Genomic DNA, 15469 nt, shown 5'->3' on the forward strand with positions numbered 1-15469 from the left:
AAACCATTCAGGGACTTGTTGCAATTTCATGGAAAAATTATATCATTTTATATGTTTAACAATCTATATGATATACAATTAAACAATTAGGGAGTTAAAACACCAAAATGGAAATACTTCGTGGCTAAATAGCAACGTTAACACTTGAAACAAAGGCCATCTAACTAATCAACTAAAACACAAAATACCATAATAATCCAAACCCATCATCTTCTTCGTTTCTTCAGAAGTGAAGCAGCTCGGAGAACCACTCGATCAACCTCATCAAAATCAAAATCGGGCCCCACATCCTTTTCCTTCTTTGAACCCGCAGATATCCTCCTTAAATGCTCCTCAAAATCTTCTTCATCCCCATTACTTTTAACCTGAAACTTGTCAAATTCATCCAAATAAAGCGGTTTTTCATCCTCATTCTTTATAATCTCTTCATCCGTTTCACAATCTGTCTCAAAAATATCCGACAAATCTTCTGAATCCGAAACAAGTTCCGAACCATTAACACAATCATCATCATCATCATCATCATCTTCTTCTTCTTCGTTGAACTTCTTATCATTTTTAGCAACGAGTTCTCTAAGCTTTTGTTTAGCTTCAAATTGAAGGTTTGAATGTTCTTGAGGTTCATCAAATTGTGTATTTAGATCGATTTCTGGTTCGTTTTCAGCCTTTGCACGAAGAAGCTCAAGATCCTGTTCAAGTCTTGGAATGTATCTTCTAACTGCACGAAGGGCGTCTCTGTATTTTGATTTGTCTAATGCCTGAAAGATAGGTAAAGGTCCAATGGGTTGGATCAGGTCGGGTCGGGTCAACCCGTTTTGATCACACACACAAAAAAAAAAAAAAAAAAAAAAAAAAGAATACCTTTTTCCTAGGGAGGGTAACCCTAGGGGACATTATCTCTGTAGGTGGCTGTGAATAATTCTTCCCTCTATACATAATAATGGTTTCATCATCTTCCAGAATTTTAAGCACAATTCCTCCAGTCAATCTTGCAAGCTCTACTGCCATCTCCTTCACCTCCTCCCGTGTAAATGTCTTCACAATCACTTGCAGAGTCTCGTGTTTTTTCCAATGCAAATGCATGTTGAGAATCACACCTTGATATATCCCCCTTCTTCCAACTGGCACGTAATTCTTGCTTTTTATGCCCATTTTCAAGAAGTAAAAGTGTTCTTCAGGTGTCAGGATTTCTGGATCGTGGGTTGTTTCTGATGATTCTTTTGGTTCGATCTTCTTCAAAGCTTCAACCAATCGTTCCTCCTTTTTTCGAGCCTAATAATAATAATAATAATAATGTTTGTTATTTGTTGGAAGAGTTTATAATTTGGATGTCTGTATAAACCATAAACAAAGTTTACCTTTCTCAGTTTGAAGAGAATTTTTTCTTCTGATGTCATTCTTTCATAATCTTTCTTCTTCTTGAATCTGAAGAACTTGAGCCATCTTACAACTGCTCTTTTCCCCTTTAACTTTTTCCTCTTTGGTTTAGCTTCAGCTGATTCATTAGCTACAGACTCGGTTCCATGGCTCAATGCTGGCTCAATAACTTTGTGAACTGTGTCAATAGGAGCTGAATGATACCACACCATACCCCCACCCCCAGGGAAACATCTTTTGGCTCCATGTGATGATATAACAGCTTGTTCATGATGCACAACCTTGTATATAACATCAGAAAAACTACTACACTATGAGATTAGCAGAAAAATCCTCTAATGGTGAAAAGCTAAAACGAAAAGAAATAGGAGTAGCACACGTATGTAGTGATGTTTTTATACTAATGAGAATTGAACATGGCTGGTATAACCTGATGAACACAATCACAATCCTCTGGATCTTGATTAAATTCGAATAAGAACAGACAAGTAATTTAAACAGAATTGAAATAACCAAGCAAGCTAACTAGCAAAATACTCAATCGTCCCCGCTTACATACCAAGATATCTATCAACTGATCAATATCAAACACAGTTTCTTCACATTTGAGTTGGAAGCACACATTTTGATGAACAATACAAACTTAATATTGTGGACGATTCGTAACAGATGCAACGGGAGAGTGTATACCTGGACTTGTGAAGAAATTGACGATATAGAAATGGGGTGAAGATGAGATTCTTCAGCTGTTTCGATTTGCAAAATGCCATTGAAGCTAGAGTTCCTATCATCGGTTCATGATTCTTTTCCTCTTCAAGTGCTTCCCTTTACGATTGCCTAGGGTTTATGTTGATTGTTGGGTATTGGGTCGAACGGAACTTTGAACCAAAGCTCAAAATTCAAATGCCCCTATATTAGTTGAAACCTAAACCCTAGTTTTTCTCAGTGTCAATTTGTGAGGGTAATGTTCGCTCGGTGAAGCGAACTTCGATTTTTCCTTTAGCCTACAACAAAATTAATAGACCGGATTGATTTATTCCAAGTTGGGCACTAACAACGTGTTTTTAACAAGATTTCGTAGGTTGAATTCTAGAGATATACCAATTCGCTGTTCTAAAAAGCTTAATGAGTTATTAGTTTTGGAAAATAAAAAAAGTTTTTTAAATATTTATCTAACTTATAGATTCTTGCCATCATATAACTTAATTCAAATACTTTTTAAAAAAATTATTTTTATCACCACATAAACTAAGACCATTTGCATCGGTTCTTGCAAATGGCTTTCAATTTGCCACGTAGATATATTAATGTTCTACATAAGCTCATTTCTTACAAACTGTGAAAGGCTTACAACATGATTTGTGGGTCCATCAACCACTAACTTCTATCTTTTTTCAATGTTTAAAAATCAATCAAATATTGTGTTATTACTTTCTCTCTCTTAAAATGATGAATACGCTAAGTGGCCACCACTTTTTGCAAATATCACTGCAAAAATCGTAGTTATTTTACACCACTCATGATCTCGAGCTAGGAGCTGTGGTCTTCGCCCTAAAGATTTGGAGACATTACATCTACGGTACAAAGTGCACCATCTTCACGGATCACAAAAGCCTCCAACACATTCTAAACCAAAAGGAGCTGAACATGAGGCAACGAAGGTGGGTCGAGCTGTTAAACGACTATGAATGCGAGATCAAGTATCATCCAGGCAAGGCTAACGTGGTAGCCGATGCCCTGAGCAGGAAAGAATACTCAGGTCGTCCGGTAAAGACATTATCAATAACCATCCACTCCCACCTAACCTCACAGATCAAGGGAGCCCAATCAGATGCATTAAAGCCGGGGAACGCCACAAATGAAACGTTGTGTGGGATGAATAAAAACCTTGAAGGCAAAGAGGACGGAGCTTACTACTTCATGAATAGACTCTGGGTCCCTAAATCTGGGGGATTCAGGGAGGTAGTCATGAATGAGGCTCATAAAACGCGATATTCCGTCCATCCAGGTTTGGATAAGATGTACCTGGATATTAAACAACATTATTGGTGGCCAAATATGAAGGCAGAGATCGCCACTTATGTGGGCAAGTGTCTCACTTGTGCCAAAGTGAAAGTGGAGTATCAAAAACCCTCGGGATTATTACAACAACCAGTAATACCCGAGTGGAAATGGGAAAGGATTACTATGGACTTCATAACCAAATTACCTAAGACCACAGACGGATTGGATGCTATTTGGGTAATTGTCGATAGATTGACCAAATCCGCCCATTTCCTGCCAATCAAGGAATCGTACAAGATGGAAAGATTAACATGAATCTATATAAAAGAGATCGTGAGACTTCATGGAGTGCCAGTATCTATTATCTCGGATCGGGATAATAGATTTACTTCACGGTTTTAGCAGTCGCTCCAGAAGGCAATGGGAACACAACTAGACATGAGCACTGCTTACCACCCTCAAACCGATGGCCAGAGCGAACGGACCATTCAAACACTTGAAGACATGCTCCGGGCCTGTGTGGTCGATTTCGGCAAATCATGGGATACCCGCTTTCCCTTGATTGAATTCTCATACAACAAAAGCTATCATATGAGTATAAGGGTTGCTCATTTTGAGGCTTTATATGGTCGCAAATGCATACCGCCTCTCTGCTGGGCTGAAGTGGGTGACACCCAGATGGCAAAAGGGCAAACACCGAGCAGCACTCTTACAGGACCAGAAATCATTCGAGAAACGACAGAGAAGATAATCCAAATCAAAGCCCGACTCCAAGCATCGCGTGATCGACAAAAGAGTTATGCTGATAAACGACGGAAACCTATGGAATTCCAAGTCGGAGATCGGGTGCTATTAAAGGTCTCTCCCTGGAAAGGGATGATCCGTTTTGGGAAACGGAGAAAACTCAATCCGCGATACATCGGTCCGTTTGAGATTCTAGCCCGAGTTGGTCCGGCGGCATATAAGCTGCAGCTACCTGCGGAGCTCAGTAATGTACACCTCGTATTCCACGTCTCAAATCTGAAAAAGTGCTTATCAGATGCAACTCTTATCATTCCTCTGGAAGAGATCGAAATAAACGAGAATCTTCTGTTCGTCGAAGAATCGGTCGAGATAATGGACAGGGAAGTGAAGCCTACGAAACAGAGTCGCATTCCGATTGTGAAGGTTCGATGGAATGCTAAGCGTGGACCGGAATTCACATGGGAACGCGAAGACCAGATGAAGCAGAAGTACCCTCACCTATTCTCTCGTTCGTAGTTCTATATTTCAAAAGAATTTCGGGATGAAATTCCCTCTAACGGGGGGATGATGTCACAACTAGCATTTTTAGCTAGGAAATTCTGTTTTCATATAAACATCAACTCTTGTAAAACTTGTAATCTAAGTGGATATCATGTTCTATGCTCAATAAAAACATCCAAAACTCATGAGTGAAGTTCAAAACCTAATTAAATGCATCTCATATACTCAATTTTGAGCTTGAAACCCTAATATCCCGATTCAAACCCAGGATGGACCAGGAGTTGTTTATTGGGCCTAATAGGTCAATTAACTCTCGATTTGAGTATTTTGGGTCAATAATCCTTATATGGGCCTTAATTGGACCCATATTCATTAAATAATAGCATGTTGGGCCTAAAATAACTCACTTTATTATCATGGGCCATGATGGGCCGTGAACCACTCTATTGAACCATGATGGGCCGTAAACCCATCTTTTCATTGTAATTGGGCCGTAAACATCCCTTCACCACCTTTGGGTCGTGAACCCATAAGAAGGGCCCAATGGGCCGAGAACCTTCATATTGGGGCCTATAATTTCGAATATGTTCATTATAAGCCCAAAACATTCTTTTCTTTCACTATTTCCTCCTCATTCACGGCCCACACTCAAAAATATAAAAAAAAAGAGAAAATAGGGAATAATGTTAAGGAGACACCTCATGTTTATTTGGAGGATATCTAGGCTAATTATCCAACAAATCTCCATGTTAATCTCATGTTTTCATGCACTATCACATCAAGCTTCTCTCTTCTCTTCCTCTTCTTCTTATTCACGGCCAAATCCACCTCCCACCACCACCTTCACTTTCAATTCTAGCTACTACATCCCTCCAAGAACTCCTCTCCTCCATCCTCCAAATTTTCATGAGCTTTTAGGGACATCAATGACTCTCCATCAAAGCTCATTCATCCTTGGTAAGTTATTGTGAAACTCTATAACTTTTGATTCAAGTTACTCTAGAAATCCCTTCTTAACCCACATCATCTTGTGATCCATGTTCTAGATCCACCTTAGGTTCGAGATCTACTCAAAAAAGCTTGCTAAGGGCTGAGATCTCTCCATTTTCTTCATCACAACCGAAATCTCCAAACCAATGTGAGTTCATACCCCCTATTTTCGATTTTTACCATGTTTTGGGGGAGAATACAAGTTGTTTTGTGTAGATCTATGTGTGTATGCATGATTTTGTGTGCTTTTCATGACATATGTGTGATTATGTGTTATAAACTCCATGGACTTGAAGATCTACTAAAATGTGATGATATTTGTAGAACATAACACTTATTTTAACTTATTATGCAAAGAAAAGGTTTTAATATCCATCAAAGTTACTTAAAACTAAGAAAATTGCATAAGAGGGCCAAAAGTGACAAAATAACCAAAAATGGGTATTTTTATGTAACTCACGATTTTTAAGGGACCAAAAAGAATGCATTTTGATAAATATGAATCTTTATGAGATTTGTGATCTTAAAAGGGCTAGAAGTGTAAAAGTTCATAAATGGGCTTCTTTTGGGCTTTTTACGAATTTTTGGGCCAAGATTGTAAATCTTTGGATTTTGTGGGCTTAAATGTCATTTTCAACAAAGTTGTTCCAAAAATGTAAATTTTTGATAAGATGAACTAAAAATGTGAATTTATTAAACTTGGGCCAAAAAGATGAATTTATTTATAAATGGGCCGAAAATGCACATTTTCATAAAACCAAGCCAAAAATGATATTTTTGACAAAAGTGAGTTAAAAATGTTATTTCTACTTAAAACTAGCCTCAAATGCAAATTTTGTCCTTAAAGGACCTAAATTGTCATTTTTACCAAAAATGTGCCACAATTGTAAATTTCGGTTTTTAGGACCAAAAATGACATTTTACAAAAAGGTGAGCTTTTTATGTCACGTTAGTAAACAATGTAGCTTAAACAACCAACGTAACAAACCACAGATCGATTTCGGTATTCACGTCCTTATTAGGCCTAGAAATAATATACATGTTAAATGGGCATTAGTTGTCCTTTTACATGTATATTGGGTCAGGATATATATTCTCATTACTTTTGAGCCTGGAAATAATTTACATGCTTAGTGGGCCTTAGTTGTTCACTTACATGTTTATTGGGCCTGTAATATACCTTATATGTTTTTCTCTTTTCGCGTAAATTCGATTAAGGATCTAGTGAGATGTGTCGGTTGACACCTATTGAGTGTATGATCGTAGCCTGTAGTTATAACCAGAGTCTCCTGGAGGGAGACCGGGAGTTTGTGTATAGATCTATACGGGGGTGACACCCCACACCTGAGCTGTTCGCTACAGTTAAACTAGGCCAGTCTAGGGTGACAAAAACCTTACCTTATTCCGTGGGCGTCCGAAAAACGCCAAGACATGCGAAATTGTCATTATCTAGTATGGTTATAACGACTCACTTAGAGGAATTAACGTTATAAAAATTTACGGGAAACCATCTTTTTGTTTGATAACACGGTAATATACTCGCGCTGGTACTCAACCACGGGTGTTGAGTTTCCAACATTCTCATAAACGGACAACATCGGGTTGTCTGGGGTCATTCTCTTTATATTCTCACAAATAATAACACACATGCATTAATACAAGACCGGACAAAAACATTTCAAATTGTTTTTCTAGAAATTATCGGATTTTCTGGTGTTTACAAAGCGATACAAAACATTTTACTCAAACATGCTTATGAACTCACCAACATATTTATGTTGACCTTTTTAAATTAACTTGTATTTTCAGGAAATCGTTGAGCAGGTTGGTCAACAAGATTTCATGGATATTTTGTTATGTTTTGTTTTCATCATACTCTGAATGTTTTGGCATGTAATATTGAAATACAATATTTGATGTAAACCAATGACAGTTGTAATATTACATGTGTGATGATGATGATGTTATGTTTCAATTATATACTGTTGAGAAGTGTTATTTTTATATTTGTTACAAACCTAAACATTAATTATAGATTATTGGGTAAGTATTGTATATTCGTATATTTGTGGGGGTGTATTGTGTTATATTTGTGCAGGTTGACGGGTTTACCCGCGGGTTAGTGATCATACCCGATGGAGTTATGACCGATGTATATGAAGCTTAGTCTCAGCCTCATTTGTCGTTAGAGTGTAGATATTTTTAGTGTGTGAGACTGTTCATTCTCTCTACGCTTCAGTTTAGGGTTTCAGTTTATACATCGTGTTCTTGAGTAATCTGTAATAGATTAGGAAAGTGAGAGTGAGTGATTCTATAGTGAGGTTGGAGTTGTATTTGTTGATGTAAACCATCTGTATCATAGTGAATGAAATGATGATGTTGGGAAGATTTTGTGTTGATTCAGTTTCTTTAGATGGTATCAGAGCTTAGGCCTCTTGTTCCTGTAACGATCGTTGAGTTCTTGTTGTTCCTGTGATGATCGTTGAGTTCCGCCTCTTTCTCGATCGATTAGGTAACTTCTGAATCTCTCTTTCTTCCCTTTTTTTTATCTGATTTACACAGTTTTTGGTTACTTGGAGTGTTCTTCTGAACTCTATTTACGCTATAAACTGTGTTCTTCTTGGTATCTGGTTCGGTTTATTGAAGAAAAACCCTAAATCGAAACGAATACCTATTTTGGTTCTTTTTGTTTCTATATCTTAGTACTGCGAGTGTGTTTGTGATCTTGCAGGTTCTGCTGTGTGATTATCGATTGCAATACTGCTCTTCGGTTGGAAACCCTAAACTTTGATCGATCAATCTCTTGTCTGAAATAGCTCTCTAGGGGTCAGATTTCATCACCGATAAACCCTAGTAGAGAACGGACTAAGAGAGTCGATCCCTTGTTATCTCCTCTAAAATCTCTGTGAGGTTTTCTCAATCTTTATCCTTTTCTATATCTGTTATGGGAGATCTTGGTGTCTTGTGTACCCCAGTTATTATGTTCTTTTGCTAAGTTGTCTGTTGTTTTTCTATTGTTCTATTATTCTCTCTGTACAAATTGTCTTGGGCCCCGACATACGTGGTGACAATCTGGACATAAGATCTGTATAGGGACTTGTTTTCTTGCTATTTTTTGTTGCTCTTGATTGTTTCTATTTGCATCTATGGCGGGTGGTTCAACTGATCCACCTAGTGGAAGTGGAAAGGATGATCAAATTAATTTTGATGATCCTCTCTACATTCACCCTTCTGATAATGTTGTTACTTCTATTATTACAACCAAGGTAAATGGTAATGAAAATTTTAGATTATGGAGAAGTTCCATTTCTAGGGCTCTTAAGGCAAGAAACAAATTAGGATTTGTTGATGGTTCTTATAAAAGAGGTAATGTAGATGAGTCTAAGAAAACTAAATGGGATAGGGCAAATGCTGTTGTTTGTTCTTGGTTGTTATCTTCTATTTCTGACTCCATTTATCAGAGTGAGGCTTATTCTGAAGTTGTAGAGGATATTTGGGAAAATATTTTTGAAACTTACAATAAATCTGATGGGTCTATTGTTTTTAACATTCATCAGCAGATTAATTCTCTTAAACAAAATGGTATTTCTCTGTCTGATTACTTCAATAAGCTTGATTCCTTATGGAAAGAGTTTGATGGTCTTACTAGTTTAACTGAATGTACATGTGATGCCTCTATCAAATTGAAGGATCACTATAATCTCATGAAACTTATGCAGTTTTTGTCTGGTCTTGATGATTCATATAGTCAAGTTAAAAGTCATATTTTGTTGATGGACCCATTACCTAGTGTAAAAATTGCTTTCTCTATTGTGTCAAGAGAAGAGTCACTTCAAAGAAATGGTTCTTTGACTTATCTCCAGTCATCTCAGTCTGTGACTAAATCTCAGTCTTCTGCTTTTAACAACAGGTTTAATAATAGAAACAATAATAATAAGAATAAGAGTCAAATAGTTCAATGTAAGAACTGTGGTGTGAAAGGTCATACCATAGAAAAATGTTTCAAGTTAATTGGATATCCTAAGGATTTTAAGTCAAGAAGTGAAACAAATAATCAAAATAATTTTGTTAATTTTTTTTTCTGCAAACTCAACTACTACTTCTTATGGAAGTACTGGTATAAATAATTTTTCTAACTCCATTGGGGATTCTGGGTTTCATCAACTCACTAAGGATCAATATGTCAAACTTTTACAACTTATTGGTGATAGGCAAGTCAACGAGGAAGCTTCTGCTAGTGCAAATATGGCAGGTACTTGTCTGTTTAAAGCTTTTAATGCTTCTGTTAATGGTTAAAAATAGATAGTTGACCCAGGAGCTAATCAGCACATGATTGCTTCTGAGTCACTACTTCATGACACTGTGGATGTGTCTAAGTTAGATTTACTTGTCAGTCATCCTAATGGTACTGAATTTTTAAATAGTAGGATGAGACAATTGATTGAGTCCAAAGGAATTTTACATCAAACATCTTGTGTTCATACTCCACAACAGAATGGTGTTGTGGAGAGGAAACACAGACATATTTTAAATGTTGCTAGGTCATTAATGTTTCAGTCTGGTATACCAATCAAGTACTGGGGAGATGATGTCTTAACCTCTGTTTTCCTGATTAATAAGACTCCTACTTCTGTTTTAAATGGTGCTTCTCCCTATGAACTTGTTTATAATAGTACACCAGTTTTTGATAAACTTAGAGTTTTTGGGTGTTTATGTTTTGCCACCAAGTTAAATAATTTAGATAAGTTTTCTGAAAGGGCTGATAAATGTATTTTTCTTGGTTATTCTTCTGATAAAAAGGGTTATAAAGTGCTTAGTCTTGATTCCAATTTTGTTTCTGTTTCCAGGGATGTAAAATTTTATGAGTCAGTGTTTCCTTTCAAGCTTAAATCCTCATCTTTGACAGATAAATCTGTTGTCACAGTAGACTCAAATGACCTGTTTTCCTATGATGACTCAATTGACTCCAGTTTTGTTCTAGATAACACTAGCATAGAAAGCTTGAGAAGTAACCATCAGTTGGATGGTGCTAATGCAGACCATAAGCTGGATGAGACTTGTCCCTCTAATGTCAGCAACTAGACTGGTGAGGCATATGTGCCTCCTTCTGGTGAGATGATTCCAAGCTCTTCTGCATTGTCTGAGGAAAATGTTTCACTTAATTCTGGTCCTTCTGATAGTTTGTCAACTAGGGTTACTAGATCTGGTCGGAATGTTAACATGCCAGTTAAATTTAGTGATTATGTTGTAGAGGGTAAGCATAAATATGGAATTGAAAGGTCTGTTAACTATTCAACTCTTAATAAGGATAATTTTTGCTTTGTTTCTAGTCTAAATAAAATTGTTGAACCAAAATCCTATAGTGATGCTGCCTTGGATCCTAATTGGATCAAGGCCATGAATGAGGAAATGGAGGCTCTCTATAGAAATAATACCTGGGAAATAACTAACCTTCCTAAAGGAAGAAAAGCCATTGGATATAGATGGATTTATAAAATCAAGTATAAATCCAATGGTGATATAGAAAGATATAAGGCCAGACTTGTTGCTAAAGGTTATAACCAAAGAGAGGGTATAGATTATGAGGAGACTTTTTCTCCTGTAGCTAAAATAGTAACAGTTCGTGTTGTTATTTCTATGGCTGTTCATAATACTTGGCCTCTTTATCAGTTGGATATTAACAATGCGTTTTTATATGGAAATTTGTCTGAGTGTGTATATATGAGTCAACCTGAAGGTTATCATTCTAAGGATGATGCCAGAGTTTGTAGGTTATTAAAATCTCTTTATGGACTTAAACAAGCTCCAAGAAAGTGGAATGAGAAGTTATGTTCTTCTCTTTCCACTTTTGGGTTTAAACAAAGCATAAATGATTATTCCTTATTTGTTAAAAATTTTCACGATACATTTGTTGTTCTCCTTGTCTATGTGGATGATATTATTTTAACTGGTAATAATGAAATTAAATTAAATAATGTTAAGAGTTTCCTTAAGTCTTAGTTTTTAATCAAGGACTTAGGTGATCTGAAATATTTCTTAGGTATTGAGGTATTAAAAACTGAGAATGGGATTTGTCTTAGTCAAAGAAAGTATTGTATGGAATTACTTCATGAATTTGGAATGCTTGCTTGTAAACCTGTTAAAACACCACTTGAGCCTAATTTGGTCATTAAAAGAGAGTATGATTTGGAAAAGTCTGATTATTTGGTTAATATCACTGAATATCAGAAACTTATTGGGAAATTGATATATCTTACTGTGACTAGACCTGATATTTCTTATGTTGTTCAACTGTTGAGTCAATACATGCATAAGCCATACAAATCTCATGTTAATATTGCATTCAGACTACTGAGGTATTTGAAAAATAGTCCAGGTATGGGAATTCATTTGACAAAGTCTAGTTCTTTTACTTTGGTTGGTTTTGTTGATGCAGACTGGGCTAAATGTCTGATTAGTCGAAGGTCTGTATCAGGTTATCTAGTGTACTTAGGAGGATCTCTTGTTTCATGGAAGAGCAAGAAACAGAGTACTGTTTCTCGCTCCTCTACTGAATCTGAATACAGGGCTTTAGGTAGTATAACTTGTGAGATAATATGGATTTTAAAGTTGCTTTATGATTTGGGTATAAAATCAAACTTACCTGTGAATGTTTTTTGTGACAATGAGTCTGCAATCAAATTAGCTATAAATCCTGTTTTTCATGAAAAAACAAAGCATTTTGAAGTTGATATTCATTTTGTTAGGGAAAAAAATTGAAAATGGAATTTTAAAAGTGGATAAAATTGTGTCTTCAAATCAAAATGCAGATATACTTACAAAATCTCTTGGTAGTATTCAACATGAGTATATTATGAGTCGGCTTAATCTGATTGATGTGTTTAAAAAGGATGGTTAAGTACATGTTTTCTCAAATTAATGTTTAGTTTGAGGGGGCATGTTGAGAAGTGTTATTTTTATATTTGTTACAAACCTAAACATTAATTATAGATTATTGGGTAAGTATTGTATATTTGTATATTTGTGGGGGTGTATTGTGTTATATTTGTGCAGGTTGACGGGTTTACCCGCGGGTTAGTGATCATACCCGATGGAGTTATGACCCGGTGTATATGAAGCTTAGTCTCAGCCTCATTTGTCGTTAGAGTGTAGATATTTTTAGTGTGTGAGACTGTTCATTCTCTCTACGCTTCAGTTTAGGGTTTCAGTTTATACATCGTGTTCTTGAGTAATCTGTAATAGATTAGGAAAGTGAGAGTGAGTGATTATGTAGTCAGGTTTGAGTTGTATTTGTTGATGTAAACCATCTGTTTCATAGTGAATGAAATGATGATGTTGGGAAGATTTTGTGTTGATTCAGTTTCTTTAGACTCTGTGATGATACTACAAAAATGAAGTCACCCAAGCCCCCAGACGTTTCCGCCGTCTGGTTCGGGGGTGTGACACCTGGTATGATTAGTCAAGGTAATGTTGCGACCTTGCCAGGGTGTCGTTTGCCCCTTATAAGTCATGTTGCTCATAATCATATCCCAATATGATTTGTCAAGGTAACTTTGCGACCATGTCGGGGTGTCGTTTGCGCCTTATAAGTCATGTGAAAAGCTTCATTTTGCTTCTGTTTTAAACAAACTTGTTGCCTATGTATTTAATTCCTTGCTTTTATACCTTGAATTTTCGTAGGTTTTTCACATGTCATGACCTTGGTAATGTATCTTCGTCCATGGTTTCTAGGATATATGAACCATCCCGATTTGCTTAATATATCTTATATGGTCCTTCCCATACTGGTCGTAATTTACCTTGCGGCTCCTGCCGACTTGCCTCATTGTTTCTTAATACTTGTTCTCCGACTTGGAATGACCTGTTGTGGACTCGCTGGTTGTAATGACTCTCAGTTTGCTTCTTGTAATGTTCCTGCCGAATTGCTGCTACTTCTTGCCTCTCCATTGATAGTTCTAGGTTCGTTCTTAACCCGTCGTCATTGGTAGTTTAATCGTAGGTTGTTGCTCTGTCCGAGAGGACAGTTAATTCCAACGGTATTACGGTTTCTGAGTCATACACTAATGTAACGCCCATGTTTCTCGCTAGGCACCGGTTATAAAAGATGTATTTACGTTGGTCGACAATTGTAATCTTTTATGAATAAATAAAAGAGAATTATTTGAGTATATGTGATTTGTGTGTATATAACATTTATATAATAAATAGAGCTAAACTATTTAAAAATAAAAGATTATTTAGGACAAATAATATAAACGAAAGTCGTAGTAATCGTAAAAGTGAACTCATACATATAAAGAACGCCTAAATCTAACTTCATAGAAGTTATGATTTTTCGAAGTTTCAACACAGCTGTGTCAACACAGAAATCGAAATTAAAATCGATTTGTTGATTATTTGGCATGAAATAATTAAACAACTAAAGAGAGATTTGTTTATAAATGTTAAAACTGATTATTATGACTTCAAGTCACAATTAATAATCAAATAATTCATTGTAAAATGCACATTTAAACTTGTTATGACTTCTGTAGTTTAAATTATGAGATTTTAGATTTCTTGTTAGAAGTTGTTAAAGCACGTCTAAACACCTTTATGCATTTATCTTTTGTAATTAATGATAAAGTCGAACTCAAGTGATTTTCAATTATAATGAAAAAATAAATATTCCAAACCAGTTGAAAATAAAGCAAAAATCATCAAGTATTAAATTAAGCTACATAAAGAGTTATCAAAACGATAGTTCAAGACATGTATTCAAATGTAAAGATCATAAAAGATGTTTTAAAACAATTCTTTTAGGGGTTCAAGCGACAACGTTAACAACTTAACATCAAGGTAACACACGAATAGTATGGAATCTAAAATGTAATATATAAACTTATATTAATGAATAATTGTTAAGATCAAGGCTAAATATCTGTACAATGTTCAATAAAAGAGAATTAAATCAGAGAATGAAATAAAACTAATTTAATTCGATGAATAATCAACTCTCCAAACCCGCAAAACCACCGGCTTTCATCATTTGCTTGAACTCTTTAAAGTTAACCATTCCATCACCATCTTCATCGACCTTCTTGATCATGAGCCTACACTCCTCAACGGTTCGACCTTGCCTTAACCCGAGAGAGCCCAATACAGATCTAAGCTCTTCCACAGTGATGAACCCGTCCCTATTTTGATCAAACACATTAAACGCCTCTCTCATATCCTCTTCCTCATCCCTCTCCCCTAATATCGTCTGATAAAGCTCACCAAACTCTTCCATGTCAACAAACCCATCCTTATTGACATCGATTTTTTCAATCATTTGGGCAAGATCATCATCTGGTATATATATCCCAAGGTTTTCTAGAGAGTTTGCTAGTTCTTGCCTTGTGATCTTTCCATCACCATTGCGATCAAACATTTGGAAAACACGACGTAGTTCAGCTGGATCCATCTTGGATGGAAATAACACGTTAATTAAATTGTGTTGAACGTGTTTAACGATTTATAAGAGCAATTATTAACGACCAAAGGGGAAAGAGAGGGATTAACAAAGATAAGTATGGTTTACCAAGAACATAATTATGATATAAAAAGTTACGGGGTAAGAAAAAAAGAGAAGAAAAATATGCCAAAATGGTTACAAAGGTAGAGTAGAGGGTTTATTGAGGAGGAATTGGTAACACTGACGGGGTTTGTGGTTGAGAGTAAAGTAAGGAGAAAATATATGAGGGACAATTTGTGGACATCCTCGAATTTCGTTAAATGTTATTTTGTTTGTTTGGTAAATAATATTGTAGTCAATTTGCTATTTTCAAAATTTCATACTCAACAAAAAGAATTTAGAATAAATTACAGTTTT

The 15469-nt window shown here is 35.9% G+C and overlaps 3 protein-coding genes across 5 annotated transcripts; 1 reads left to right on the forward strand and 2 right to left on the reverse strand.

Annotated features, from left to right (window-relative positions):
- Nucleotides 1-15: 15 nt before the first annotated feature.
- LOH1 (RNA-binding CRS1 / YhbY (CRM) domain protein) lies at nt 16-2435 on the reverse strand. 3 transcript variants are annotated; one of them, XM_079049893.1, is made up of 4 exons: nt 2068-2435; nt 1359-1680; nt 862-1272; nt 16-758 (listed from the first exon to the last, which is right to left on the reverse strand). In XM_079049893.1, the coding sequence occupies exons 1-4, from the start codon at nt 2166-2168 to the stop codon at nt 207-209; spliced, it is 1386 nt and encodes a 461-aa protein (XP_078906019.1). In that variant the 5' UTR covers nt 2169-2435; the 3' UTR covers nt 16-206. The 3 variants fall into 3 exon arrangements, with proteins under 3 accessions (XP_078906019.1, XP_078906018.1, XP_078906020.1); XM_079049892.1 differs by having other exon boundaries at nt 1359-1683; XM_079049894.1 differs by having other exon boundaries at nt 1359-1658; nt 2068-2432.
- A 6327-nt stretch (nt 2436-8762) lies between these two features.
- Nucleotides 8763-10698, forward strand: LOC145114217 (uncharacterized). Its single transcript, XM_079050221.1, has 3 exons — nt 8763-9576; nt 9828-9868; nt 9919-10698. The coding sequence occupies exons 1-3, from the start codon at nt 8763-8765 to the stop codon at nt 10696-10698; spliced, it is 1635 nt and encodes a 544-aa protein (XP_078906347.1).
- A 3831-nt stretch (nt 10699-14529) lies between these two features.
- On the reverse strand, nt 14530-15216 carry LOC145116872 (calmodulin-like protein 3). Its single transcript, XM_079053185.1, has one exon. It carries the CDS (start codon nt 15059-15061, stop codon nt 14606-14608), a length of 456 nt encoding a protein of 151 aa, XP_078909311.1. The 5' UTR covers nt 15062-15216; the 3' UTR covers nt 14530-14605.
- Between the last annotated feature and the right edge of the window lie 253 nt (nt 15217-15469).

The sequence above is a fragment of the Lactuca virosa genome, chromosome 5 (genome assembly GCF_052849685.1).
Source record: "Lactuca virosa cultivar CGN04683 chromosome 5, Lactuca_virosa_CGN04683_v6, whole genome shotgun sequence".
In the NCBI taxonomy this organism is placed as follows: domain Eukaryota; kingdom Viridiplantae; phylum Streptophyta; class Magnoliopsida; order Asterales; family Asteraceae; genus Lactuca; species Lactuca virosa.